This window comes from Phallusia mammillata, chromosome 6 (genome assembly GCF_965637545.1).
Source record: "Phallusia mammillata chromosome 6, kaPhaMamm4.hap1.1, whole genome shotgun sequence".
Lineage (NCBI taxonomy): Eukaryota > Metazoa > Chordata > Ascidiacea > Phlebobranchia > Ascidiidae > Phallusia > Phallusia mammillata.
The window spans coordinates 16005659-16030152 of record NC_137257.1 but is presented as its reverse complement, the minus strand read 5'-3'; the positions used below and the strand labels follow the sequence as shown (position 1 = coordinate 16030152).

The 24494-nt window shown below is 37.4% G+C and overlaps 1 protein-coding gene across 2 annotated transcripts; it reads left to right on the top strand.

The window, feature by feature from the left end:
* LOC145232548 (lutropin-choriogonadotropic hormone receptor-like) lies at window positions 1-23464 on the top strand. Of its 2 annotated transcripts, none has more exons than XM_080097193.1 (17): window positions 1-211; window positions 535-616; window positions 855-927; window positions 3717-3794; window positions 7004-7078; window positions 11677-11751; window positions 12290-12367; window positions 13522-13599; window positions 14689-14760; window positions 14848-14922; window positions 15683-16011; window positions 16851-16971; window positions 18899-19423; window positions 19978-20153; window positions 20596-20779; window positions 21278-21514; window positions 21924-23464. In XM_080097193.1, the coding sequence occupies exons 1-17, from the start codon at window positions 125-127 to the stop codon at window positions 22639-22641; spliced, it is 3063 nt and encodes a 1020-aa protein (XP_079953319.1). In that variant the 5' UTR covers window positions 1-124; the 3' UTR covers window positions 22642-23464. The 2 variants fall into 2 exon arrangements, with proteins under 2 accessions (XP_079953319.1, XP_079953318.1); XM_080097192.1 differs by having other exon boundaries at window positions 16851-16980.
* The last annotated feature ends 1030 nt before the right edge of the window (window positions 23465-24494 follow it).

Here is a 24494-nt window from a genome sequence, read left to right as displayed (position 1 = left end):
AATAAATATTACATTTAATTATCAAGTTCATACTTACGTTTTGTTACGTTATGGGTGATTCTGTTGCTTGAAAGGCCAAAAACGCGACCCCCAAAACATCCAACATTTGCCGGTTAAACCAATCATGCATCGAAGTATAACGCTCGTTCTGGCGGCAATTCTGTTTTGTATTTTTCCGACAGATGCTGGATCACCACGAATCGTTTCACAGGTAAAGAATGCTTTATAAGCCAGTGTAGTAATCGAAAATAGACAAATGATTCATTTCATCTCGCAAAATTTAACATCTTAAGCCACACGTTTGATGGGCTTTACAAACTGCGCAGAAAGCTAAACGTTAAACTGTTTTTTTCTGTGTGGATGACATAACAACACAAGCCAAGATAAAAAAATAAATTGTTTAAATGTTCTTTCACGACAAAAATGGAAATGTAAAAAAAAACGATACAACACTACATATTATATTTATATGTCTACTTGTTTCATACCTTGGATTTTTTACGCAAAATTTTTAACGTTAACAATTTATTTTAGATTTGTCCAGGAATCAACGCAAGCCGAAGTTTGTGCCCCGATTTACCTAAGACCTGCTGTTGTAAAACCGGAAGCCTCGCAAGTGAGTAAACGACTTTAATCGCTTTGTCACATAATACAATTTCCAATGCAGTAGCGACTGTGATAGGGAACGCCATTGAGTAGCATTTAAGAAATCGCCACTATAGCTAAAAAGGTTGAAGAAAATCGTTGATATGCTTTATTTATTGCGTATAGGAAACTATGAAACCACGAAAAAAATCACTCAGAGTATTTTTCTGTATCGTAACACTTACTAAAGTTTATGAACACATTTTCAGATGAACATATCAACGTAAAGTGCACAAAACTTGATTCCTTGCCGAAGAACTTTCCAATTAGCATTGTCCAACTGTAAGTATCAAAATATATCCATGGCATTGTTTTTTCTCATGATTGTGCATGTGCAAACTAATCGATCTTAGGACTGCCAAAGTACATACGTTTCCAGTGAGCTTCAGAAACATGCCATAACTGCGAGTTTTCATCGATTTACGTTTCATATAATTTTGCTAGAGTTTCGACACGTCAATTACGATTATCGCTTTGTTATTATAAGACTGTTATGAAAAGTTATAAACTGAAAATAAGCTGCCAACTTCAGTTTCACGAAAGAAGACGTCATTACCTTAAGCAAAAACGTTTTTCAACTATTGCCAACGCCATGTAATCCTCCATGTAAACCTAACCAAACGTGCGGTTCTTTCCTATAATGCCGCCAATTCATGCCACCAACCCCACAGGACGCTGTCAGTCAAATTGTGGCTTGCAACCGTTTCGCTCGTCGCTATAGGCTTACTGCAATTTGATCCGAGGCCAAAGTCACCACGAAACTATTTTTAAAACCTGTGGCGCTTCGTTGCAATCCTTTCGTTAACTCCCTAATACGAAAAATCACACATTGGGAGTCCATTTTCAACTGCTGTGAAAGATAAGCGTTTGGCGTTCATGAAAACAGACGTGCCTAACGCAAGAATTGGTAGCTACACGCACACTTTCGGTTTGGTATAGGAACAGAACAAAACGATTTATTGTGTTTGATACTCTGCCTAAAATCTATTTTTATTTCAGGTTTAGTTTCATGCCACATAATAAAACTATCGTAGCTCGCTGTGTGCCGGTCAGAGTTTTGCTGCCCGGTAGATACCAAGCAGGCACTTGTGTGTGCACATGCCTGAGTATTCATGCATAAAGGACACCGGCGCCTTGGCTAAACCCTTGTGATAAAATCGCTTAGCAAAATGGAATATAATTTGATTTTTACTTTGCTGGTGCCAAGTAACTTTTCTCCTTCGGTGCATATGTCCACAAACCTAAACACAAACTTGCTTCTTTTTTAATACCAACCAAGGAATAATTCTCCCAAAGCGTGTAAAATATACGGAAAATAAATAATTTGCAATTTTTAATTTGTCGTTGTCGAAAATCTGCGTGTCCGTAGCGAATTCGACAAGGTTCCTAAAACAAACACAAAGTGGTACGGAGAATTAAGAGTTTAACTTCCATTTACTAAAGATGCTTCTTTGTCTGTTGCGGAGATAATCGGTGAAACATGTAAAAGGTGCTAAAACCATCCTCCGGAGAAAAGGCTTGACATTTTTCACAGCTACTCCTTGCCACAAAAGCGTGTTTCGTATAACGCTGCGAACAAAATGTTTGTAGGCAAACTAACGCGATTTGGTAAACCTTATTGACCCATGAACTTGACACTTAACCTTAAGATGCTGCGAGCTTGGTTTAACAAACATCGAAAATTTTGAAAATATTTTTCACAATTTTAAAAAATTAAGGCGCAAATTTTTTTAAATTATAAAACATGTCAATTTCATCTAAGTTATTAAGTCCATTTTTTACAACTTTTAAAATAAGCAAGGCGCGGATATTCCAAAATTCACATTGCGCTTAATCTGTTTTAGGACGCTACGGATTGGCTCCGAATTTTAAAGTAAATATTGAATTTGAATTGTAAAATTAGAATTTAAATTGCTATTTTTCAAAGTGGCATTAAAACGCGAAACGAAGTATGCGAGTTTATTTATCTAACCACTATATAAGCTGTGTTGGACTTCAAGGAATAAGTAGCATCTTTTGGTTGTCTAGTGGAATTTCAGCTTAAGCCGGTACAATTTATTACACTTGCTTCTAATTCGCTTGTTTACAGATCAGATAAACCTAATGGTGTAGTACGTGCGCTCTACAGTCTACAGCGGTGTGTAATGCGCTTTGGTCTGACAAAAATCCGCCGTGAAATTCGGTTTTAACCTAACAAGACGAGCGGTTCTGAGTCTTATGGCTGGCAAATCACGCAGATTTGGCACCTTAGCTTGGTTTTAATTAAAACATGTCAGGCTGTTTGCAGAAGGCTTTGGATCATTCATGCTTTGGGGTTCTAAGCCCTTCTGCATATTTTAAATTGCTTACTATTCTTGGTTATTTCCAATTAATATACTTAAACATGCTTTGGATTTAGGACTTTGGACTTTGGATAAACTTTGGATTCAAATACATCAGTATTTGGCTTTAGCCAGGAGTTATAAATTATTGAAATTACAACACGTTGTCATTGATCTCCTATCAATCATAAAGAGTTTGTGGTAGAAAGCTATTAGGGTTTGATCCTTTTGCATGCTCTCTTGTCGCCTCAAAGTGGATTCAAGTCTAAATTTAGAGCATAGAATAAAATATAATCATGTGTTAAAACTCCCTTGGTTGTCGCAACAGGAAACGTAAGGTCATAAATATTTGGCAATTACGTAAACAATTTAAAAAAAAAACGCACAAAGGTATTAAGTAAACGTAAATCATATGCTTTGTAAATCTCAAACAAATACATTTAGGCATCACTCAATTTAAACAGAAAATTTAAACAAAGCTCAACTCAAACAGATTGGATATTTTGACATATTCAAAAGAATAATCAGTTGGTCTTACATGTATAGTTTGTTCAAATGCAGTCGACATTTTCCAAGAATTAACCCGCTAATCTGTAGTTGTTATTACAGCATATACACCCGACTTTTCCTTCGTGCAAAAATTTGACCTGGATATCCACAAAGGCAAATTATAGATTCACACCTAATTTAGAATACTATACCGTTGTCAGTTAGCTTGATAATAATAAGAAAAAAATATGTTCTTTGCAGGGCGTTGGAGTACACAACGATTGAAGTCCTCAAAGAAACTTCATTGAATCGGACGCAATTTTCCCCACTTCTTGACTTGTAAGTGTTTTGCAATCTTGGTACTTGGAAATATTACTTCCCAATGAGCTAGACCTTCGATGAAATCAGTAGTTGCATATTTCTGACTAGGCGCCATGAATTGCTACCAAATAAACCAAGATAAGCAAGGACTGGGTCACATGCAAAGGTTACACAGCCTGTTTAAAAGGTTGTCAAAAGCCTTTGTTTGCCGTTCAATTATTGCGACCAGTCGTGTTAGGGCCCTTGAATTATTACTTTCATCAGAGCAACAATTATTATAGTTGTGCATATGGATCTACTTGCCAGTGACTTCTAATCTTTTCAGCTGTTTCCCAAGCTAATAATCTTTAAAACCTTGGTGTACTCCCAGTTGTTGGTGAAACTAAAAATAAAATTTTGGTTGAAACGTTGGCTTTTTCTCCGCCTGATTAAAAATCCTCCCATTCAAAAACAAGTTAACTTCTGATCGTGTTACGGGGTCAATAAAAGTGGTTAACCTTACAACGCTTGTCACCCTGGTAATATTGCGGCCTTTTTAATTTCGAACACTTCCTCCTTGCGTGTGTTGGTAGTTGTTTTGTTTGATGTGTGCTAGCGTGCACGTACACTCTGTTTTTCCAAGTCTCTATAGGTCAAAGGGCACATTAAAACCGTTCACCTTTCCAAAAAATATATTTTCCCTTCATTTTTGTTCATTGAAACATTTGCTTTAAACGTCTTTTAAAATCAAGATATATGAAGTAGTTTTTGGCACATTCGACAGATCGAATAATAACTTAACTTGTCCTGTTTATCGAATATGGGTATCCGTCGTAGCCAACAGTTGCTGGAAACTCGCTGACAACAATAAAACTAATAAAACAGCTTTAATAATTACCAATCATACCGTCAGATTTTTAAGTGTGAAACACAACAAGACAATATTGTTTGAATACAACTTGATAATTTATACAGCGGTTAGTAAGTTGCGTAAATTGAAGTGACAAGCGAAAAGGGACAATTCCCTCAGGATTGTCTTTCGCTCATATGGGTTTCTACCGTGACTGCATAAGTCGTTTAGCTCGTTTTGTATGCAACCTTGTTATATTCAGACTTTAAGAGGGTTTTCGTATTTAATCGATCGCATATTGAAGGTTGTTGAATAAATTAATTCAAAGCCCCTTTTCGCAGCGTAACACCAAAAAGGTAAACCGAAAGAATATTCTCCTCTATATGGCACAAACTTTGCTTTTGTTTGAAACAATTTCATACAGGAGATAAAAATGTTAAACGAATGTGGCATATTTATTGTCGCTTTCAGAATTTGGCTCATACATTAAAATTTAGCTTAATAGTAAAAAAAAGATGCCAAAATCAAGTTATAAGAGTCTAACGTTCACACAAATACATCAACAGTTACGTTTTGCAATCTGGTACCCTTGTCCAATCAGATTAAAGTACGTATCGCCAAGACTTAGTTCGATAAGACATTTAGTCGCCTGAATTCCGGACCCTTAAACCAAGATATCTGACGTATTGTCGTAAAATCTTCTTATCGCAATTCGAGCAAATATTTTTCATCGTCATGCCTACGTATCCATCAGTTTATCATCTTCGATAACATTTCATCTCTGGTGACCCTAAAATTAGATCGTGTATGTCCGTCCCTTATGCCAACGTTGAAGCAGGTCTATGTAGACGCCCTTGTGAGGTTAAACGGAGATTGGCAATAAAACCCCGTAAATACCATAGTCAGCATTAATTCTATAAGGGCGCAAAGTTTAAACGCTTGTAACTTTTTTAATCGCGGGATCATTCTTTACCGGTTGGAGATAAAATTTAGGGCGTAGTTGGAAAAATAAATTTAAAGAAGATCGTTTCAAGTGGGGAATTAAATTGCATGTGTGTTACATAAAGCATCTTCAAAGTGAAGAAAAAAAGGGCAAAAACCAAGAAGTTTAAAGACTTCAAGCATTCGCGTTGAACACTCAAATTTTGAAACTAATTCTTTTTCTCAGTTAGTTAAGCCAAGTTGAAACATTGTTGTCTTAAATTTAAAAAAAAAATATTATTAATAAAAAGCGCCATTGACCCATGCTGAAGCTAATAATAACATTAAAAGCGCATGAATGTTTTTGATATGTCTTATACTTTGAAACACCTTGATCAAAGACTTACTTGGAAATGATTTGCTTTATCAAAGACTCGTATAATTGTCCTAGCGCGGAAGAGGGGTTAATGGGGGTCTTGTCCGATGCGCACGTGCATTCACCGAGCAAGCGATAATGATGTAATTCTCATCACTAACCACAGCAAATTGTTATGTCTTGTAACTCGCAATATTATACCCACCTCTCGTTACAAGTCAAATTAAATCGCCGTTACCTGGTTATTAGCGCAAGGTACAGAGTGAACACGTTGCCATTTCCACACTTTGTCGCTGCGATTTTAAGCGACGTCGCGGCTCAGAATCAGGCTGATAACACAACTCAATCACCGACAATTATGGCAGGTTTCGTGGAAATCTAAAATCGTTTTCCTCATGTTTGGTCAACCGACCTCCAAAAATCACCCGAAACGTGCCGATTTTTGGTTCCAAGTCCGTTCCATGCACCTGTGGCATTCATTAAGCGCAAACAAGGCGGCTCGAGATGCCAGCACAAGCTTAACAGAAACCTAATCTTGTGTGCACTTGTCTTTGCGAAGTTTACAGACTTAAATAGGATCAAAGCACTTGCTCTTGCATGCGCGTTATTTGTCTGCGAGCACAAGGTATATGTGGCCGTTGTGTTGGCGGGTGTAGCCTGACAGCACAGCAGTGAATGATCTATCTCGCAGATGCATACGGCGACGTCGTATTTGACGGAAATCGCCTGTAATCTGGATCACAACACACCCACTCTCGCATTTTAATTCTCGCCTGGAGCTCTTTGTTTTTCGAGTTGTGGCTTTTTTGTTTTACGGCCGGTCGCATCGTCGCGGAATTGTTTGTTGTCGCTGCAAGTTCGCTCGTATTTAGCCAGTCACGTTTTATTAGAAAGTCGCCAGTAACAGCCCATGAAACCCACCGCAGCGGTTTTGCCCAGCGCCCGCGCGGATAATTCGATTCCTCCCGATCCCGTAGTAAGACACACAAATCGCCACCGCAAATACTCTGTGATAAATGGTCATCCCGTTTGCAACATCTAAAACAGGCTGTAACTTCTCAGAAAATCCGGTCACTCACTTCCGTTTTTATGTCTTTTTAGCACAATCTCTTACGACGACCTTCTGCGGAGAATTGAAGCCAAGACTTTCTCGGGATTTCGCCAGCTCCAAACTGTGTAAGTGTACATTGTCTAACCTCAAATATATACTTGCATGAGCCGGTGTTTGTTTCACGTCTTAGTTTAGCGCATTCCGCAACGTCGGGCCCGGAACGATTAACGCCCGACAACACTTATAAATAGTGCTTCTCTAAACGTGTGGTGTCAAAACAGGTGTTCAAATGTGCCTTGTAAACACTGATTAGAATCCGTTACAAGATTTTTAGGCTATTACCTCGTTTAAGTAGATTCCCTTCTTCGTGTAGGTTTTTGACTTTAATCCGAAACGAAGTCAAACACATCTATATTGTGTTTTACGAGAACATAACTTGGACCTTTGCACTTTCATATTTCGGTTTTAGGAGCAGACTTTTTGGGTTTCCTGAAGATTCTGCTTTAGTTTACTTTGTTATAAAGAACATTATAACAGATGGGTAAAATTGGGGATTTGTACAAGAATTTGTCACGTAATTTGCACTTAACCGCATGGATATCGTTATGAAACCAAAGTGTTCAGATTGAAGAAGATCATTTAGCTAATAAAAGCTTCAGAGTATGTAGCAAGTACTGAAAAAACGCCAGTAAATATTTCAGCTATTTTGGGCCTTTGTATTTAACACATCCAAAGACGTGAAACAAATAAACAGTGCTGGAGCTTCGCCCTTTGGCTCCCGAATTTACTGGGGTGAAAAATTGAACTTTACATTGGCACGTTCGGCTTTCAGATCCTTATTGATGGTGTTTCCTCAAAGGTTTTGCAACGCCAATTAATTATCGCACCAACATCCCACAGAATACAGCTATAGGTTTAAGTAGTGGACAAATGTGGTATTTCTTGTTTATGTGAGTTTCACAACAACTCATGTTACCACGTTACATAATTGTGACACTTTTTGAAGATAAAAACTGGTCAACTGTTTTTGTGGTAAGCTGAAACACAAAGTATCAAAAATATATTTTATTGTTGTGCACAAAGTCATTTTAGGTTTGCGCAAGGCTAACCGCCCAATAATTAGTATTTTATTTATTAAGACAAGAAACACGATTTAATTGCATTCAACACAATAGCGGGTAAACACAAAGTACTTTGACTCATTACCCAAACCATCTTGTTGACTGGTGGGCAGGGCACGTATACAATGAGATGCCTTGATATAACGCGGATGATAGAGTAAGGTGGAATGTCGAGGCTTCGTGAACGGTTTCACGGCGGAACGAAATGGACTTTATGCAGTTGATAGGATAAAGTTTTACAGGAGAGACAAATCCGCTGCATGATGAACTTGCGCAGGTGGTTCATGATCGGTTGTGTACCACACCGCAGGAACACCTTATCTTAATGTAGAGCCGCAGTTGACATTTAAACGGGCGCTAACTAAACCTTGGACTTTGGACATTTATTGGATTGGTACAATAACATTGGTAAAAATTAATCGGCCGGTTTATACGAAAATTGTAATCTTGTGTAAGCTTTGGAAAAACCGCTTATGTACGTGAGGAATAGAACGCTCAATAATTTCATACCGGAAAACTATTCAATTTGCATATTAATATTTTGATGTATAGGATCCGCATAGAAAATCCCTAGATAGTGGCAGGAGTTGTTCAAGTTTTTGCATAATGTTGGGCTTTATTGTTTCTTCGAGGTGTAGAATATATAACTCCCAAGAAGTTTTCCTGTGTATTGTTTTGAAGCGCAACAGCATCTGTCAGTTTCAGTAAACATGCCACCTGGTTTGGGTAACGTGTCAAGGGTCAGGTGTAACCCATACCGTAAAACAAGATAGTGCTTTTATTCTTACCAGCAACTGTTCACGTTCAACACATCGCCAATACAAAAAGGTTAAGGACGCCGGATTAACGTCGAAGACCCGGTTTAGCGGTTTTTTGACACTCGAATTAGAAACCTTCCTGGTATGACTTAACCCTTACAACTCAAGATTCTATCAGTATCTCATCGGCGTTAATTGCCCTTTCCCCAACAGACTTTGACCATAGAACACAATATGGTGCTGTTGCGGGTCTTGAGCACGCGATTCGGCCGAGTAGGATTTGAGGAGAATGGGGCCACCGCGAATAATCGTATTACATGTTTTCGTGCCTGCTTCCGACCATATTGTTTCACGGCGCTTGCACACTGGGATCCATGCCTAAAGTCTTTATGCTGTGGCGTCGCACGCAATCTTAGTAGCACCTTTACACGAAAGACCCACCGCAGGATAAAAAGGAAATTTCTGCTGGCCTATAATTGGAGTCAAACAACTTAGATGCATTGGTAAATTTACTACATACAAAGCGTTTAAAACAACTAAGATTTAAAACTCTAGGGATTACACCTGACATACAAACCGGCCTTGCAATATTACCATAAAATCGAATGTCAATGTAACTTGTTCAAATTAACATCAAGTCAGTGGGACCCATGTGATTATTCCGGTTTAGACGTTGTTCAGCAAAAAAGTATACAAACCTTTTACCGCCTTGATTGCGGATTTGCAATTGTTTATGTCAGGTCTTACAGGGATTACAAGTCGGGAAAAATGCGTGGGACACGAAATCGAAGGCGTAAACAAGACTTATCCTTTACCAGATAGAGAAACCGTCTCACATCTCATCACGTATCCGTGGTTTCAACGCACTGTACAGGAGCAAACAATAGCGTTAATGTGATGCACAAAACGTGCTTTAAATTTAGCAGACAGCAAAACAAAATCCTTGATGTTTTGACCTTGTTCGACCCAAGTCTCTACGCTCCTTGAGCAGTGAAGCTTCTTCATATTTACCCGGTTTGCTCTGATAAACACTATAAGAGCTAAGGGCAATTTTGAGTGCTGTTTTTGTTTACAATGCCAGGTAATTTAGACCCTAATTGTACGCGTATTTGAAACCGCAGATCACGAAATCGCTTGAGTTTCCGTAGAAGTCATTTCGGGTCATTTGCATCACACAACGGCATGAACGAGCAGAAAATATTGACTTTATTTTTATAAGATGTTTTTTGTCGTTTTTTATAGTAGTCTAAACGTACGAAATTCAAAGGCAAAAATCATACAATTAAATGAGTCCACGAATAACGTATTTCAGAAAACACGCTGCTATTTAAAACTTGCCTAATGGTTGCATCAAAGCGGCCTTATTTGTCAGTCCTCTTAAAATTTCCTGTTGTTGTATTGTTGTTCACTTTTTTGCACCTTCACAGCCTGTACAGTAAGTTTGTATTGGTTTCCAGGCGATTGGCGAATGCTTCTAGGCAGGCACTCGATTTGTTTGCTGACTGCTGTCACCGGTGCGAACTTTTAGTGACATCGCGGAGACCGAGAACAGAAAATTAGTTCACCAGTCAGCGCAGTGAACAATCTAATCCTTGGCTATATGGACTTAGTTACACTTTGTTTTCATTGCCAAGCAACCATGCGAAGATGTCTCAAAACAGCAAACTGAATTAACCGCATTAAAAAATCATTTTAAATTTAAGGAGTTTAGTTAATAACCTTGGTGGAAGTTGGGATTTGACATGTTTAACGTAAGTTTAACGCAATTGAGACAAAAAATGCGGGAAATCAGATAAAACTCGTTTGAAACCAGCATTCGAAATGATGTTTAAAGTTAAGGGCGTATATTATTAGAGTGTATACACTCCTCGGCCACAGTACCACATACAACACTTTTAAGTCCATAGTGTTATAATTCTATTGTATCCTCATCAAGTCTTTGAATGGTTATACTGTGGCAGAAAAAACAAACCCCAAAATGTTGAGAAATAATTTGGGGCGTAAGTGCAGTTAACCTACAGTTTTTTGTGTGAATATTCCTTAAAACAAGTTTGATTCTTGCTTAGTGGTGGTCGAAGCCGCTTTGCCGGGGGCCTTGCAATTGTTTGTTTTTGCAGTGCTAATCACTTATCAGTAAACTCGCTTCACTTTGCTTCGTTTAAGCCGTGGCCCGTAGGGTAATTCCACTGCCCAATGTATCAGAAGTTGCGTTTGAAGACAGTTTAATTAACAATCAATTCAACCATTTTAGGGTTGGTATAATTACATGACATAAAACAACTTTTATTGAGATCGAAATCAATGGTTTACAATTTGTAAATACCATGGTTTATCTACATCAATATTTGTACTTTCTTTGACTGAAAGAATAAAATAAAGACAATCAATGGAAATACGGTCGCACGGTATTGCGACAAGATTTCAACCGAAATGTACTTTGGTGTAAAAAATACCAATAAAACAAAATTTTTATGTTACCCTCTATTTTTGTAAAAAAAATTAGAGGCGCTAATGTAAAGTGTCATAGAACAATACAATGGTTACCTTATAAATATTAATTATTAGCAGAGTATAACGTTAAGCAGAAATTAAAAAAGCCATAAATTATTTCAAGCCTTTGTTGGTCGGAACGTCCGTTTAATTCCAAATATGGCCACAAACAAACCAAAAATTAATTTAAAATTAATTTCTTTGTTATAAAAACCTTATGACAAAAAACAAATCTAACCTCCAAACCTAAAAGGGGGCAAGCAAATGAGCCGGAAATTTCAAGTCTCATTTGAATTTAAGTGTTTTTAGTCATCAATCTTTCACCGTTGTTATTCACCATTGTTTTTATTGCAGGACGATCGAGTACGTACAAAGCCTCACAACAATATCTGAATCTGCATTTCAAGGGGCACCAAATCTTCGAAATGTGTAAGAAGTTTTCTTCAAACAAAACCATATTTAGTTTTTAACTTAAGCAGTAAATCCAAAACTCACATGCTAAAGTTTAATAAAACTACCTATTGTTTTTAGAAACATAAATGTACACCGCAATGCTTAGCCTAAATGAAAACATTGTGCTTTAAAGTGGTGCTTGAAGCAAACCACATCCATTTAAGAAGGCTGCTGGCGCTTATTTGTTTAAAAAGAGCCAAAAATGTTTGGCTTTATTTTTAATAACCATTTTTTGCATTTCTTTTCATTAAATTTATGATCACATGCTTCATGCAAATTACTTGAAAAGAAATTTGGAGTGATACAAATTAATTGTGTATAATGGGAAAGCAAAAATTTTGATATCATTACGTATAGGTTTCAACGCTATAGTCACCCATAAATTTACTCCGCGGAAATCGTCCATAATCTGGTATATCTGTAGCACCAAGTTCGCCCAAAAGATTGCTATCTAAATTAAACCTAATCCAACCCGACCAACAGGGCGTATGAGTTACACTGTTTCATTTTGCAGAGTTTTAAGGGAGACTGGCCTCACAAGGATCCAAGGCTTCAATGGCTTGACGGGTCCATTTGAACGACCTCTGAAGATGTGAGTATATAAAAACGGGTACAATTCCTACAGAAATCCACATTATACAAAAGTGTAAAACAGATTGCTTTGGAGTTGAGACAAATTGTACAGAATAGATAAGGATTGCGAAATCAGAAGTCGCATAAAGTTTTTCCATTTGGCTGACGTTTTATGAGCAGTAACAATCGAGTGCAGTTGAGTATTTGGCCTAATACAACTCAAGTTAAATTGACTTACGTGGAAAACAAAAAGCGAGTAGACAGTCGAACCGCTAACGCGCCCAAAACGAGTCTTTTTAAATAACTTTTATATAAAGTTTAGCAAAGAAACTCTTTTGTTGAAATCGCAGTCAAATAAAACCAAGGCGTTACTGTTTTAGTCCCCCATAGTCATCCTGCAAAACACAGTAGCAAACACAAGCCTTTTGGGCGATGACTAAACCTTGTCGCGCATCACCAAACCTGTGCCGTTGACTGTCGTAGAGGGAGAAACACCAACGGTGACTTCAGCACAGATGTAATGCGTATGCGGTATGTCGCAGTGCTCCGCCTGGCATTAAAGACTTAAGATCCCCAGGCGCCGTCCCAAGGCTATTAACATATTAGAGCTGGTTACAAGCGACAACATGCGTCTACATATTAAGTTGTCGCGACGATGAGAAACGTCCTGTCTAGATAAAGCTTTGGTTTTATTGACGTCCGGGGGTAAACCCGGTTCGTTATGAGCTGCAGAGTCTAAATATACCCAAGTATAGATTACCATTTTCTTTTGCGATGTGTTTCATATATAGTTCTCCACCATTTTCTTCATGACGCACTCAGATTTTCGTTCGTATACACTTTGTAGGCCAAAAGGAACAATAAAGTCAAAAAATAATTTTCAATTTCAACGTGGCGGGTTACAGTGCTTAGCTTATGCAGTCACAGATCAGATCACGTTATAGCAATGTACACCAACATTTTGTCATTTACCTCAACATAAGATGAATGTCGCATTTTAAAGTAACGAATATTGAATGCATGTTACAGTGAAAATCTTTGCACCAAATATATGTTTCTTTTTAAAGTCACCCTTTGAAACGTTGCTTAGATGATGAAAAATATGAAGATGGACTGAAATACATGAAAATAAGGATGGACTCTTATATTTAAACCTTGCTTATTGTTTTGCAGCACGATATCAAACAACCACAAATTAGTAAAGGTCCATCGCGATTCGTTTTCTAATATCACAGCAGTGGAGCTGAAAATGTAAGTACTTGCCACACAACATCATTCTATCCGATTTATGGCACGGCTTTTCCTGATTGCTTAAACAGCTAAAGAGCTGTGCTTCATTACTTTACTGTTATCTGATATGTATCTACGCTTCCGAACGATATTTGATTCATTAAGTAAATCAGCGTTATATTAATGAAAATGACCTAATTTGTTGGCATTTCATTTTCGTTTATGACGTAATTTGTTCATTGTCTCATTGTTGACGTCATAAACTCCCTTCTTCCGTCACCCCAGCTAAAAACCCCGTAGATATATTACGCTAAGGACTGTAATAGTGTATTGGTAAATCCCATGCACCCACTTAGGACTTTAACAAGGCGACTGCATGGGTCTTATAACTTAATGTGAGGTTCCATCGACACACACAGGGCATGGTACGATTTTCGATTTAAGTGTCATTGCGGTATACCAGCTTCTAAAAATGGATGGATTTTATCGCTAATGGTGTCGGATTTGTCAGACTAATCTTTGCAATTGCCTGGCACCTTTAGGATATCCATAACCATCAGAGATTTCCTATATAGAATGTTTATTTACGTTTGGGAGGGATTTAATGCCCCTGTTACGCGGCCTTAAAAAGAATCGTTACTATAACTTAGTTATATTTATTCTCCTTAAAAAACTATGTAATTGCTTATGCAATATCAAGTGCACTTTTTAACATACATACATACATTTTCCTTTTAACGTAGCACTGGTGCTGGCATGCAGTTGTCGAAAATTTGTAGAAGCGCCTACAAAGAATGTATTTACTATATGCAAGTTATGTGGTGGTCTTGTGTTGATCAGTTTGGGTACGTTTCGTTAAAAACAAAACGTTGTTTATTGCCTGTGTCTAAGGCAATGCGAACCAACCCAACATTTTTGAACACTATACGTGATATAAAGTTTATAGAGCTCTTCTGGCAAATGTATTTTTATTCCGACGTTTCGACGTCCTATACAGGTCGTCTTGTATAGGACGTCGAAACGTCGGAATGAAATATACATTTGCCAGAAGAGCTCTATAAACTTGATACTATGCCTGGCAGCAATAGCTTATACTTGATATAATTCCAGAAAAATCGTTTCAAACCCAAACTTAAAAGAAGTGGAGGATTTTGCTTTTCGTGGAAGTCGGGTTACAACATTGTAAGTTTTTATTACCTTGATCGTTAAGCTTATGTCTCTTAATCAAACGCAAAAGGCTCTAAATCTAAATCAAAAATCTTTTTGTAGAGTCTTGAATTACAACGACGCACTGGATAATTTACAAGAACATGCCTTTTCTGGAATTGACAATTTTAACGAATTGTAAGTACCTTGAACATGCCACACCTTGTACGGTCGCTTTCTATATACGCACGTTTTATACTTTGTACGACATTTGTACACATATTCTTGCAATTTGTACACATTTTCATGTATATAAATCCTCTACAAAACTTATATAAAACAAATATTGTGGCAACAAACAGTTGATAAATATGCGTAAGTTTCAACTGTAAATAAATTGTTTGCTTGAAGCAATTTATTTGGGTCGAATCTACAATCACTTTTATGGCGTTATGCAATCCGCTTTGATTGTTAGGAGTGCTGCGCCACTGACGGTGGTTAGTGTTTAGGAAACACACACCAGAATGTTGTAACGTTAAACACGATTAAAATCCAAGCGCGTTCCAAACAGTAAACAGGCAAAAATGGAGATTTCTGTGATTTTGCACTGCTGGTGAAACTAATGCACCTTTGATTGGTACAACATCAAAGAGTGCATCAAAGATACTATTTTATATTTTAGGTTGTTCAGAATAGTACATGAACCTTTTTAGCTATAAATATATTTGAATAAGAAGTGGGGATGTTATTAAATCAGCGAAATCGATATTACTTATATTACATTGCAAAACGAAAAACACGGACTGATTTGATTGTACTGAAAGCTTCAGTTTACTATAACCAGAACTTGTGGTTATATTTCGGCATGAACTCTTTCGGGGTCAACTAAAAATACAGCGTAGCGATTAAAAAAAAGCTAAATTCTTAAAATTATAATAAACTTTTATTTCATTTTTAGGTTTTTGCAACAGACGGCAATTTCAAGTTTACCAACAACGGGGATGGACAGCCTTTCCATATTGGACATATCAGACACTGCAAATCTAGTTCGATTTAAAACTGACGGTCTACCGTCCTTACGTGAAGCCAAGGTGACCTACCCAGCCCATTGTTGTGCCCTAAACAAGGAATACGGATTCGGGACAATTTTCCAATCAGAAGATAAAGATGAATTGGTTCCATGTGATGCAGATGACACTGAAATCCCGGAAATGCTCCCTATACTTCCCCATGGTGACATTATCTCAGACTTGTCAACGTACGATTGGAACCCACTGATAGATAACGGTATGTTAAGTTCACGGAATTAAAAAAGAATGTTTTTAAAGTAAAATTAGTAAAATTTGTACATTTTCGATTTGTTCCTAAAGTAAGGTTTAATATTGATTTGTCAACAAAGTAAAATTTATTATTGATTTGTCCACATTTGCTACTGCTTCGTATAGATTTCAAAGTTATATCGAAAAAGTTTGTTATTCACATACCACTGTTATGCATATCTGCAAAGGCACCCTGTGAAATTCTATACATTGGCATGGGAATCTGAGAGCTTGCTTATTGCCAAAGTTACATATGGAATAAAACACCTTTTCTTAACTTACAAATATGTGTTCTTGATTGTACACAAATTTTATAAGTTTAATGAGGAACATAACGGCCCTAATTGACGTAAAAAGCGACATACTTTATTATTCAAACAGGTCGGCAAATGCTCATGTCATCTTCAGCGATATGGGGGGACATCAGTTGACTCGTTTATAACTAATTGAGTCATATGAAAGATTGATAAAAAGGTGCGAAAGAGGTGTCGCGTAACAACCAAGGAAATACTAACTTTATTCGTTCAATGCATTTTAAGACATATGTGGTCCAACCGTTATACTCCAAAGTAGTTAGACAAACGCCACTAACCTTTGTGAGAGGACGTGCCATCTGAAATTTGGGTCCCTGCCATGAACGAGGAATAGGTTAAAAATGACGTCAATATACTTTACCTAATTGAAAAGCATCATGGTCTCCACAAACCTTTCCACTAATTTACTCAATTTGTTTATTGTTTCATTATCCAAGTTGTTACCTCCAGATCAGTAATCACGTAAGTTCATTATCATATTTCTGTTTCCCAGAATCGATCATCATCTTTCACGATTATTCGTTCACTGGTGAAGAGACAAACGATCTTACGGACTACGCGGGTACAGGCGATATCACCTCCTACAACTTTGGCACCGACTCCAGCACTGACAAGTGGGACAGGTTTGAAAATTTTATTCAATTCTTTTTTGCAAAATTCCCATCCATGTTTCTTGTTTTATAAAAACCGTAGAGGAACTTTTTAGAGTAATGGGCCAAATGGGCTGTTAGTTTAAACGTTATGGATTCCACATTTCATGACAATTTATGTATGAAAATTTGTGACAAATGTAAAAACACGATGTTCAACATGTCGTTAGGTGTGCGGGGAAAGGGTTACCAGAATAGTTGTAAAAAGAAAGAATTACTTGAACTCAAGTTTATAAAGAGCTCTTCTGGCATATGTAATTTTACTTAAATTACTCGAACGTTCAAAAGGTAGAATGTCCTGCGAAACGCCTTTGATTTAAAAACTACAGCAGTAAACTTAGATGAAAAAACCAGCGAAAAAAAAACAAATATAAGGAGTATAAATCAGAAAAGACTGTCGTTGGAAGGAAATAAATTTTCTCAAATATTTTCCCTCGTTTCGCTTTTACCGGCATTTTTTGGAGGCATTAGAACCGTACACATTATTTGAGATAATGGGGTTTTACTGCCTACAGGAGTTTAGGTGAATGGAAAACGGGAGCTAAAGACCACACGCGTTGCTATGGGTTTCCAATTTCAATCACACTTGAGGGGTAAAGAGCACAAATGAGTTTTTCTTCATTAAGATAACGGCATCCCGCGATAAGAATATCCTGATTGATCAGCCGTTGTGTGTATTGAAGGGGAAACCAATCTTATGAAGATAATTAAGCATGTAGGCTGTATAGAAAGGCTTTCCAACGAACACTTGGCATGTTGCCAAGGCTAACATCAAGCTTAAAACTGCTAAACGAGCTAATTTAATCTACAGATGTGTTTTGTTAAGTTTGAATAGTTCTAGGCATGCAGTTTCAACACTTTAATCTTGTGTTGTTTTTGTTAAACGTTTGATGCAAAAGACCCAAACCTATCCAACTTTTTACCGATTTTCAATTTTTTACGGGTCTTACAAAATATTCTTGCAATAATAAACAAAATTGTTTTGTCCAAAAAACAATTTTATTGTAACGTATATGTTTGTTGGTACTCGCTGCAAAATTGGGTATAAATTTTGACCTCACGGTAAACGCAGGCATAAAAAAGATTAAAGGAATTAGGCATTGTTACAAGTGCTACATTTTCCGCTATGAGCTAATTGAAGCCGGACGCTTGTATATCAACCAGAGAGATTCCAATCAACATTCTTCCCGTTTGTGACCCGCGGCAAATTGGCGCGAACAAATTCGTGTCTTAGTGACGTAATTGCAATCATCAAAGTCTGCTGTTGTGAACAAACCAAGTCAACATGCCAAAACAGTTTTAATCTTCCGGTTGACTCTCGTGTACAGCTTATCGGATGTAATTAAATTCGAAAAAGAAATATTTTGATTAGTGCAATATTGTCGCAACAAGCCCAGAAATCATGGTAAATTTACATGAACGTATATTTGCAGACAATAACTGCACGTTTTGGCGATAAATCTGTTGTTTTCAAATTGGAGTATATTTTGTTGTGTTGGTAAACTCCAGAACATTTCTGATTTTTGTAGTGGCTAATTTAATACTATCAACTTTAAAGTTGTCCATCTTTAAAACCAAAAATAATAAAGTAAGCTCCAATTTTGAAAGCTGTGATAATTTTTACTGCTTTGAACAGAAGATGCACAAAGTTAGCTTCATAGCAAGGGACATTTAATCGGTCGATAAAGGTGCAGGACAGTCAGGCTTGTTTAGTGCACGACGAATGACTCATGCACCACGACCGCCTTTTCTCTGCCATTAATCAGTACAAAAGTCGTCGCAGTTTCAAAGTATTTACGAAATTCTTAGTACCGGCCCTATTAAAATGCCTATATAAAAACCTGATTTTCGTGCCTTAGAAGTAAGTTTAAAAACAAGTATTCTTGTGTAGTGACCCCAACAATCAACCTTGGAGACCAGCGACCGTCTCAACCGAAAACAATGGCTCAGCAACGGTTACGAAGATGTGTTACCGTGACAAAAATGGAACTTTAAGGGAGCATGTGTACAGGAACCTCGTTAAGTGTTCGCCCCAACCAGACGTTTTCAATCCCTGCGAAAACCTGCTAGGACACCCAGGACTGGTCGTTGTTTCATGGGGTGTCGCAACTTTGGCTGTTTTCGGCAATTTCTTCGTCATGTTCGTTTTGCTCGCGGTCGCCGTCGACAAGTCGAGGACTCAACAGCGCCATCTCTCGGTTCCGAAATTCCTGATTTTGAATCTTGCCTTTGCGGACTTGTGTATGGGAATTTACGTTCTTGCCCTGTCTGCCATGGACAGCAAAAGCTCCGGGGAATATTATAAGTTCGGGGTGGAATGGCAAGCGTTCGGGGGTTGTGACGTTATCGGCTTTCTCTCGGTTTTTTCGTCACAGCTTTCGGTCTACACACTTGGCGTCATTTCTCTGGAGCGATGGTAAGCGTAAAAACAAATTTGAATTTGCATTTTAGTTCATGATTTGTTTTTTACAATTATTTGATACTTTATTCTTAGTCCTGAAACGTTTTTTTTTTTTTTCAAAACACATGTTTTTGTTAATTTTCGTCGAAAGTGTGTTTTCAAACTGTGGTTCTGCATTTGTGTCTGGACTTTAGATTAACATGGATAAGAAATCCTTAAACAAAACGTGTATAGCAAAAGGAAAAGCCGATGACCGATAAAAGCTGCAGAGTTGTAAAAATAAAAAACGCTTCATACAGTGTGAAAACAACGTCCGCCATTTAATTTGTCATTTTTCGCCAATTTTGGTGAGATTTCATAAACAACTTTCCTATATGAAGCATCTAGAATAGATTAAATCACAATAGCATCTTTTATTTTTCCCAAGCAACTGACTTGTATCAGACTGCCGATACTTTCGTACTTTTAAACTCAAAATTAATATTTGCAAATTACACCATTTTCAGATATTGTAACGACATAAGCTTTTTAGGTCTAAACCAATTTTTTAACATGCATTTTTCTATTAGGTATGCAATCCGTTACGCCATCCAGCTTGACAAACGGATGACGTTGAAATGTGGTCGAATCATTATGCTTGTTGGCTGGCTGCTTGCTATTTTATTTGCAACTCTGCCTGTTGTTGGAGTGAACAGTTACAAACGAACTGCAGTTTGTCTACCAATGGATGTTAGAACCACATCAGGTAAGAAAAATAGCTCTAATTTTAAGCCTGGTTTATTGGTAACAGTCAGAAATTGAAATGCCATTGAAAAATAAGGTCTTCCATAAAAATGCACATTGTTTAATTGCACAGTTTTTCTACTTTTATCTCTTTTTTAACATTAATTTTAGTTTTTCTATTGTCTTACGTGGGTTTCTTACTTTCTTACTTTAATGAAACAGTTGCCTAAAATTTGTAATTTACACGTATGTTATGACTCTAAAGTCGTATTTTGTAAATTCGATCCCAGATTATCCGATAACTTACAGACCTTTTAAAAACATTATAAAGCGCCTATAAAGGCCACCTTACAACAGCTTAGCAAAAACTACCTATTCAACATTTGTTTGTTATTTTTTTGTTATTCAAACATTTCTATTGTGTTTTCCGTAAAGTAATGTTCTAACACTTTGTTATTTTACAGGCACAGCTTATGTAGCGGCGCTTTTGTCACTTGACATCGTAGCATTTGTGATAGTGATCGGAAGTTATCTTTCAATGTACGCAATAGTAAGATCCGCTAATGGGCTCGAACGGGGAATCAAGGAGTTTTTCAAACTTCGACAAAGCAAGAAGACTGACGATTCTAAACCAAGAACTTCTCACAGGTAAATAATAACATGTTCCGTTGATAGTTTTCGTCTAATATGCATTGGTAAATTCGGGGCCCAAATATTAAAAACGGTACAGAAATATTTTGTACGGCATGTGGTGGTCGTGGACAGTGGCAATACTTTCATGAATTCATTTCGGTCCGTGAACTAGGCATTAATACACTAACATTGGCCTGCTGTTTCCTATAAGCCGAGATATATAAGAACATTTTTAAGCAAAAATTGACACTTTTTTAGCTTTGTATACTGCTATTTACCTTGGTATTTTGTAATCTCATACTTTAAAACACGTATAATTTTCCCCACAAATATTGCCTAACCCTCCAATTTTTACGTGACAATCTTGAATAATTATTCAATCTTGAATAATCTACTGATTATAATCAGAAGCAAGCCTAAGTAGTGAGTAATTTCCCTAGTGGTTCAACTTCCCACTAACGCCCTCTTTATCCACATCCAATTTACTAACCAACGTTATATTACTTATTACAGCGGAGGAGAGGGCTGTTACGGTGTGATGAACAGCCGAAAAGCCGACGCTCGTGTCGCCAAGAGGATGGCTGTGCTGGTTTTCACCGATTTTGCTTGTTTTTTCCCGATCTGTTTTTTCTCGCTCTTCGCGCTTGCGGGGCTTCCCCTGCTTTCGATGTCGACCGCTAAGATCCTTTTGGTCGCTTGCTTTCCATTCAATGCTTGTTGCAATCCATTCCTCTACGCCATTTTGACCAAGTAAGATTTTTTTGACTATTTTCGTTGCTCAAGATTTTTGCAGTAGCCATTTTGAACATTTTTTAGATGGTTGTGCACATCCGTCCTTGTTACGATAACCACTTATAATTTAAAAACTTTAGAAATAAATTATAGGTGAGCTTGAACACGTTGTTGTCTTTATTTAATTAATGTGAAAAATGTTTAAAAATTGATTTTGACGGCGTTTCTACTTGATGTGCGAAAATTGCCTTCGATAAATCTAAAATTAATAACCGTTTGAGGTAAACACGATAAATAAATTGAAACGTTACTGAAACCCCTTTTTCGTAAAGTTAATGCAAAATATGTTTACAAATATTTATGGAATTTTTGGGTTTGTAAAATAATGTGACCTACATTTTCATTTATTGCCCTTATTCTTTTTCAGATCCTTTCGTAGAGATGCTAAGGCGTTTTACAAAACACACCGACACAGTTTGTATGGGGACGACCGGCAAAAAGCGAGACCCACTGAGAAACGCTCAGACGGTGGCAGTCGACAGGAGGAGAGGCGCAAAACTATACAAGTATATGTGGAAGGAGACCAACAGAACACCAATGGGGACGTTGCGCTTGTTTCTATCGACCACAAATGCGTTAAAAATGGCTCAGTCTCAGGAAAATCCCCCACGCGAGGGGTGAACCACGCAACATGCAGTTTGACTACGGTTAAACTGGCAGATACCGTTGCTAAACCATCACCAGACAAATCAAAACATCTGCCTAACCACAACAACAACAACCATAATAACAATAACGCACCTAAAGACCCCACACATCGAGTTCTCACCAGGAGCTCCACAGGTCCCAGTAGCTTAGACTCAGACGAGCATGTTGCCATTTCTAAGCGTCTAGCCATGCTGGCCTTGTTGCGAAGCTTTCCTATGTTCAAGCGGCGTAAAAGGTTGGGCACAGACAGCTCGAGGCAAACATACGACACCCAAGTGTCCGCTAACGGCGCGGTCGTCCTGTTTGAAACACGAGATGCAGAACCTTCGCAAAATAACAGAACTCTTGATGGCGAGGTTGTAGAAATGAAAAGCATGGTGAATGAGGCTGACCTTGAACGGCAAGTTTCTCATTGTGAAGGCGAGAGTTGCATTTAGACAACTGCGACTCAGAAATGGTGTTTGCTTTTTTGAGCTGTATTTTATCGTCGAACAAATGTTCCAAATTTTTTCTGTAACTGCTTGTATCAGCATTGTGTCGTGTTCCTTTTTGCCTCCAATCGACAATCAGCGCGTGTATTCGGTGTTCCTTTGGTTGACTTGTCACTTTCAATGTTATAATATTTGCCCCATTTAAAAAGACTTAAACTCTGCATTTCTTCATCCCATATTCAAGCCTTCCATTTTGGAAACTGTACATTTTGTCAAGAGTTTTAATTCGCCAAAATGTGTTTTACTTTTTCGTTATAGTGGGGTGTTGTACCGTTGGCACCGCCCATGAGAGTACATTAGCAAGAATGGGTTGTTACAATGTAAATCAGTTTTGCGGGATTTACATAGAGCCCAATCTCTTTTGAGTAAAATGTAAGAAAAATACAAACCTAATTATAAGCAGAATTAAGTAGATGCCAAAATATTACTCTGTTACTTGTGCCCCACCACATAGGCGCATGGAATTATTCAATCCACTTTATGAATTTTTGCTTTCCGTTTTTAGTGACTGAATTTCCACCATGTCGCCGAATCCAACCGCTTGAATCCCAGAACCCGAAATATGTACCAGCAAATAGTAGTTACTTTATACAGAGAGCCGATGTGATAAAGAAAGCCTTCGGGGCAAACATAAACAATAGCAAGTTGCCAAGTGTTTTTGTTTTTCGGACAACCGTGGTGCTTTGTTTTTTAAGATGTAGTTGTTGTAGTTTTACTATGTTGCGCAATTACAATGTTTGTCGTTTTAAATATATTCCTTATAACTCAACTTTTATTCAATTGGCTTGTACTCGTCGGCAAGAAGTAGAACAATGGCAGTATACAAAGGTTTTATGGCGCACAAAGGCTAATATAACTTCAGTTGTATTGAGCCTTTGGGGCATGATGGACAAATTCAAAGTACCTTACTATCGATCTTTTGTACTCGCGGCCAGCTTGCATGCAAATACAATGTAGTTACAATATTGGCCAAAACAGCTTATAAACCTCAATTTTATTCGATTAGCTTTTAAAAACGACTACGTTTTTTTGGGAAAATGTCAGAAACTGTTCTTGTCTTTGCAAATTAAAATTGATGTCTGAGTTAGGTAGTTAACAAAGTGTAGTACGGTTTTCAGAATACATGGAGTTGAATTAAAGGCCAAAACTGACAATAAACCTGCAATATATTCGACCAGCTTTTGAAAATGACCACGTCGTTGAGTAAAATACCAGAAAATGTTCTTGTCTTCTGTGATTAAAATTGATGACTCAGTTTGGTAATTAACAAAGTGTAGTGCAGTTTGCTGGTTCGTTAAATGGGAGAATGTTATGAACAGAAACGAAGCGAGACTCGACACGTAGCACTTCATGAAATATTAAAAGAAAAGGTCGTTAGACAAGACCTCTGTGGTCGTAAAAAACACAAGCAAGGGTTCTACCTGACCGAAAGTGAAGCAAATTCCTTTTTTCGTGTTGTAAATAGCGTAAATAGTTCATGATTTAGAGTTGAGACAACTTAGTAGAATTTTACAACTGAAGCTTGTAGTTACAGACTTTGGGATGCTACGTTTGGAATTGCTCAACAGTTTTATAGCTTGACGTTTGCTAATATTAGATTGCAAAATTTCTTAAATGCAAATACAGAGAACTGAAAGAAAGCATTTGGAAGTCTGTTATTGTTAAAAAAAGAATGATTGGTTTGGAAAGATGAGTGCATAATTTTCCCAATCAAAAAATTACCTAAAACGATTTTTGGGTTTGAGGGGGTTGGGTTTTCTTTGTTTTTGCAAAAACAAACAAATTAAGTAAGTTTATTA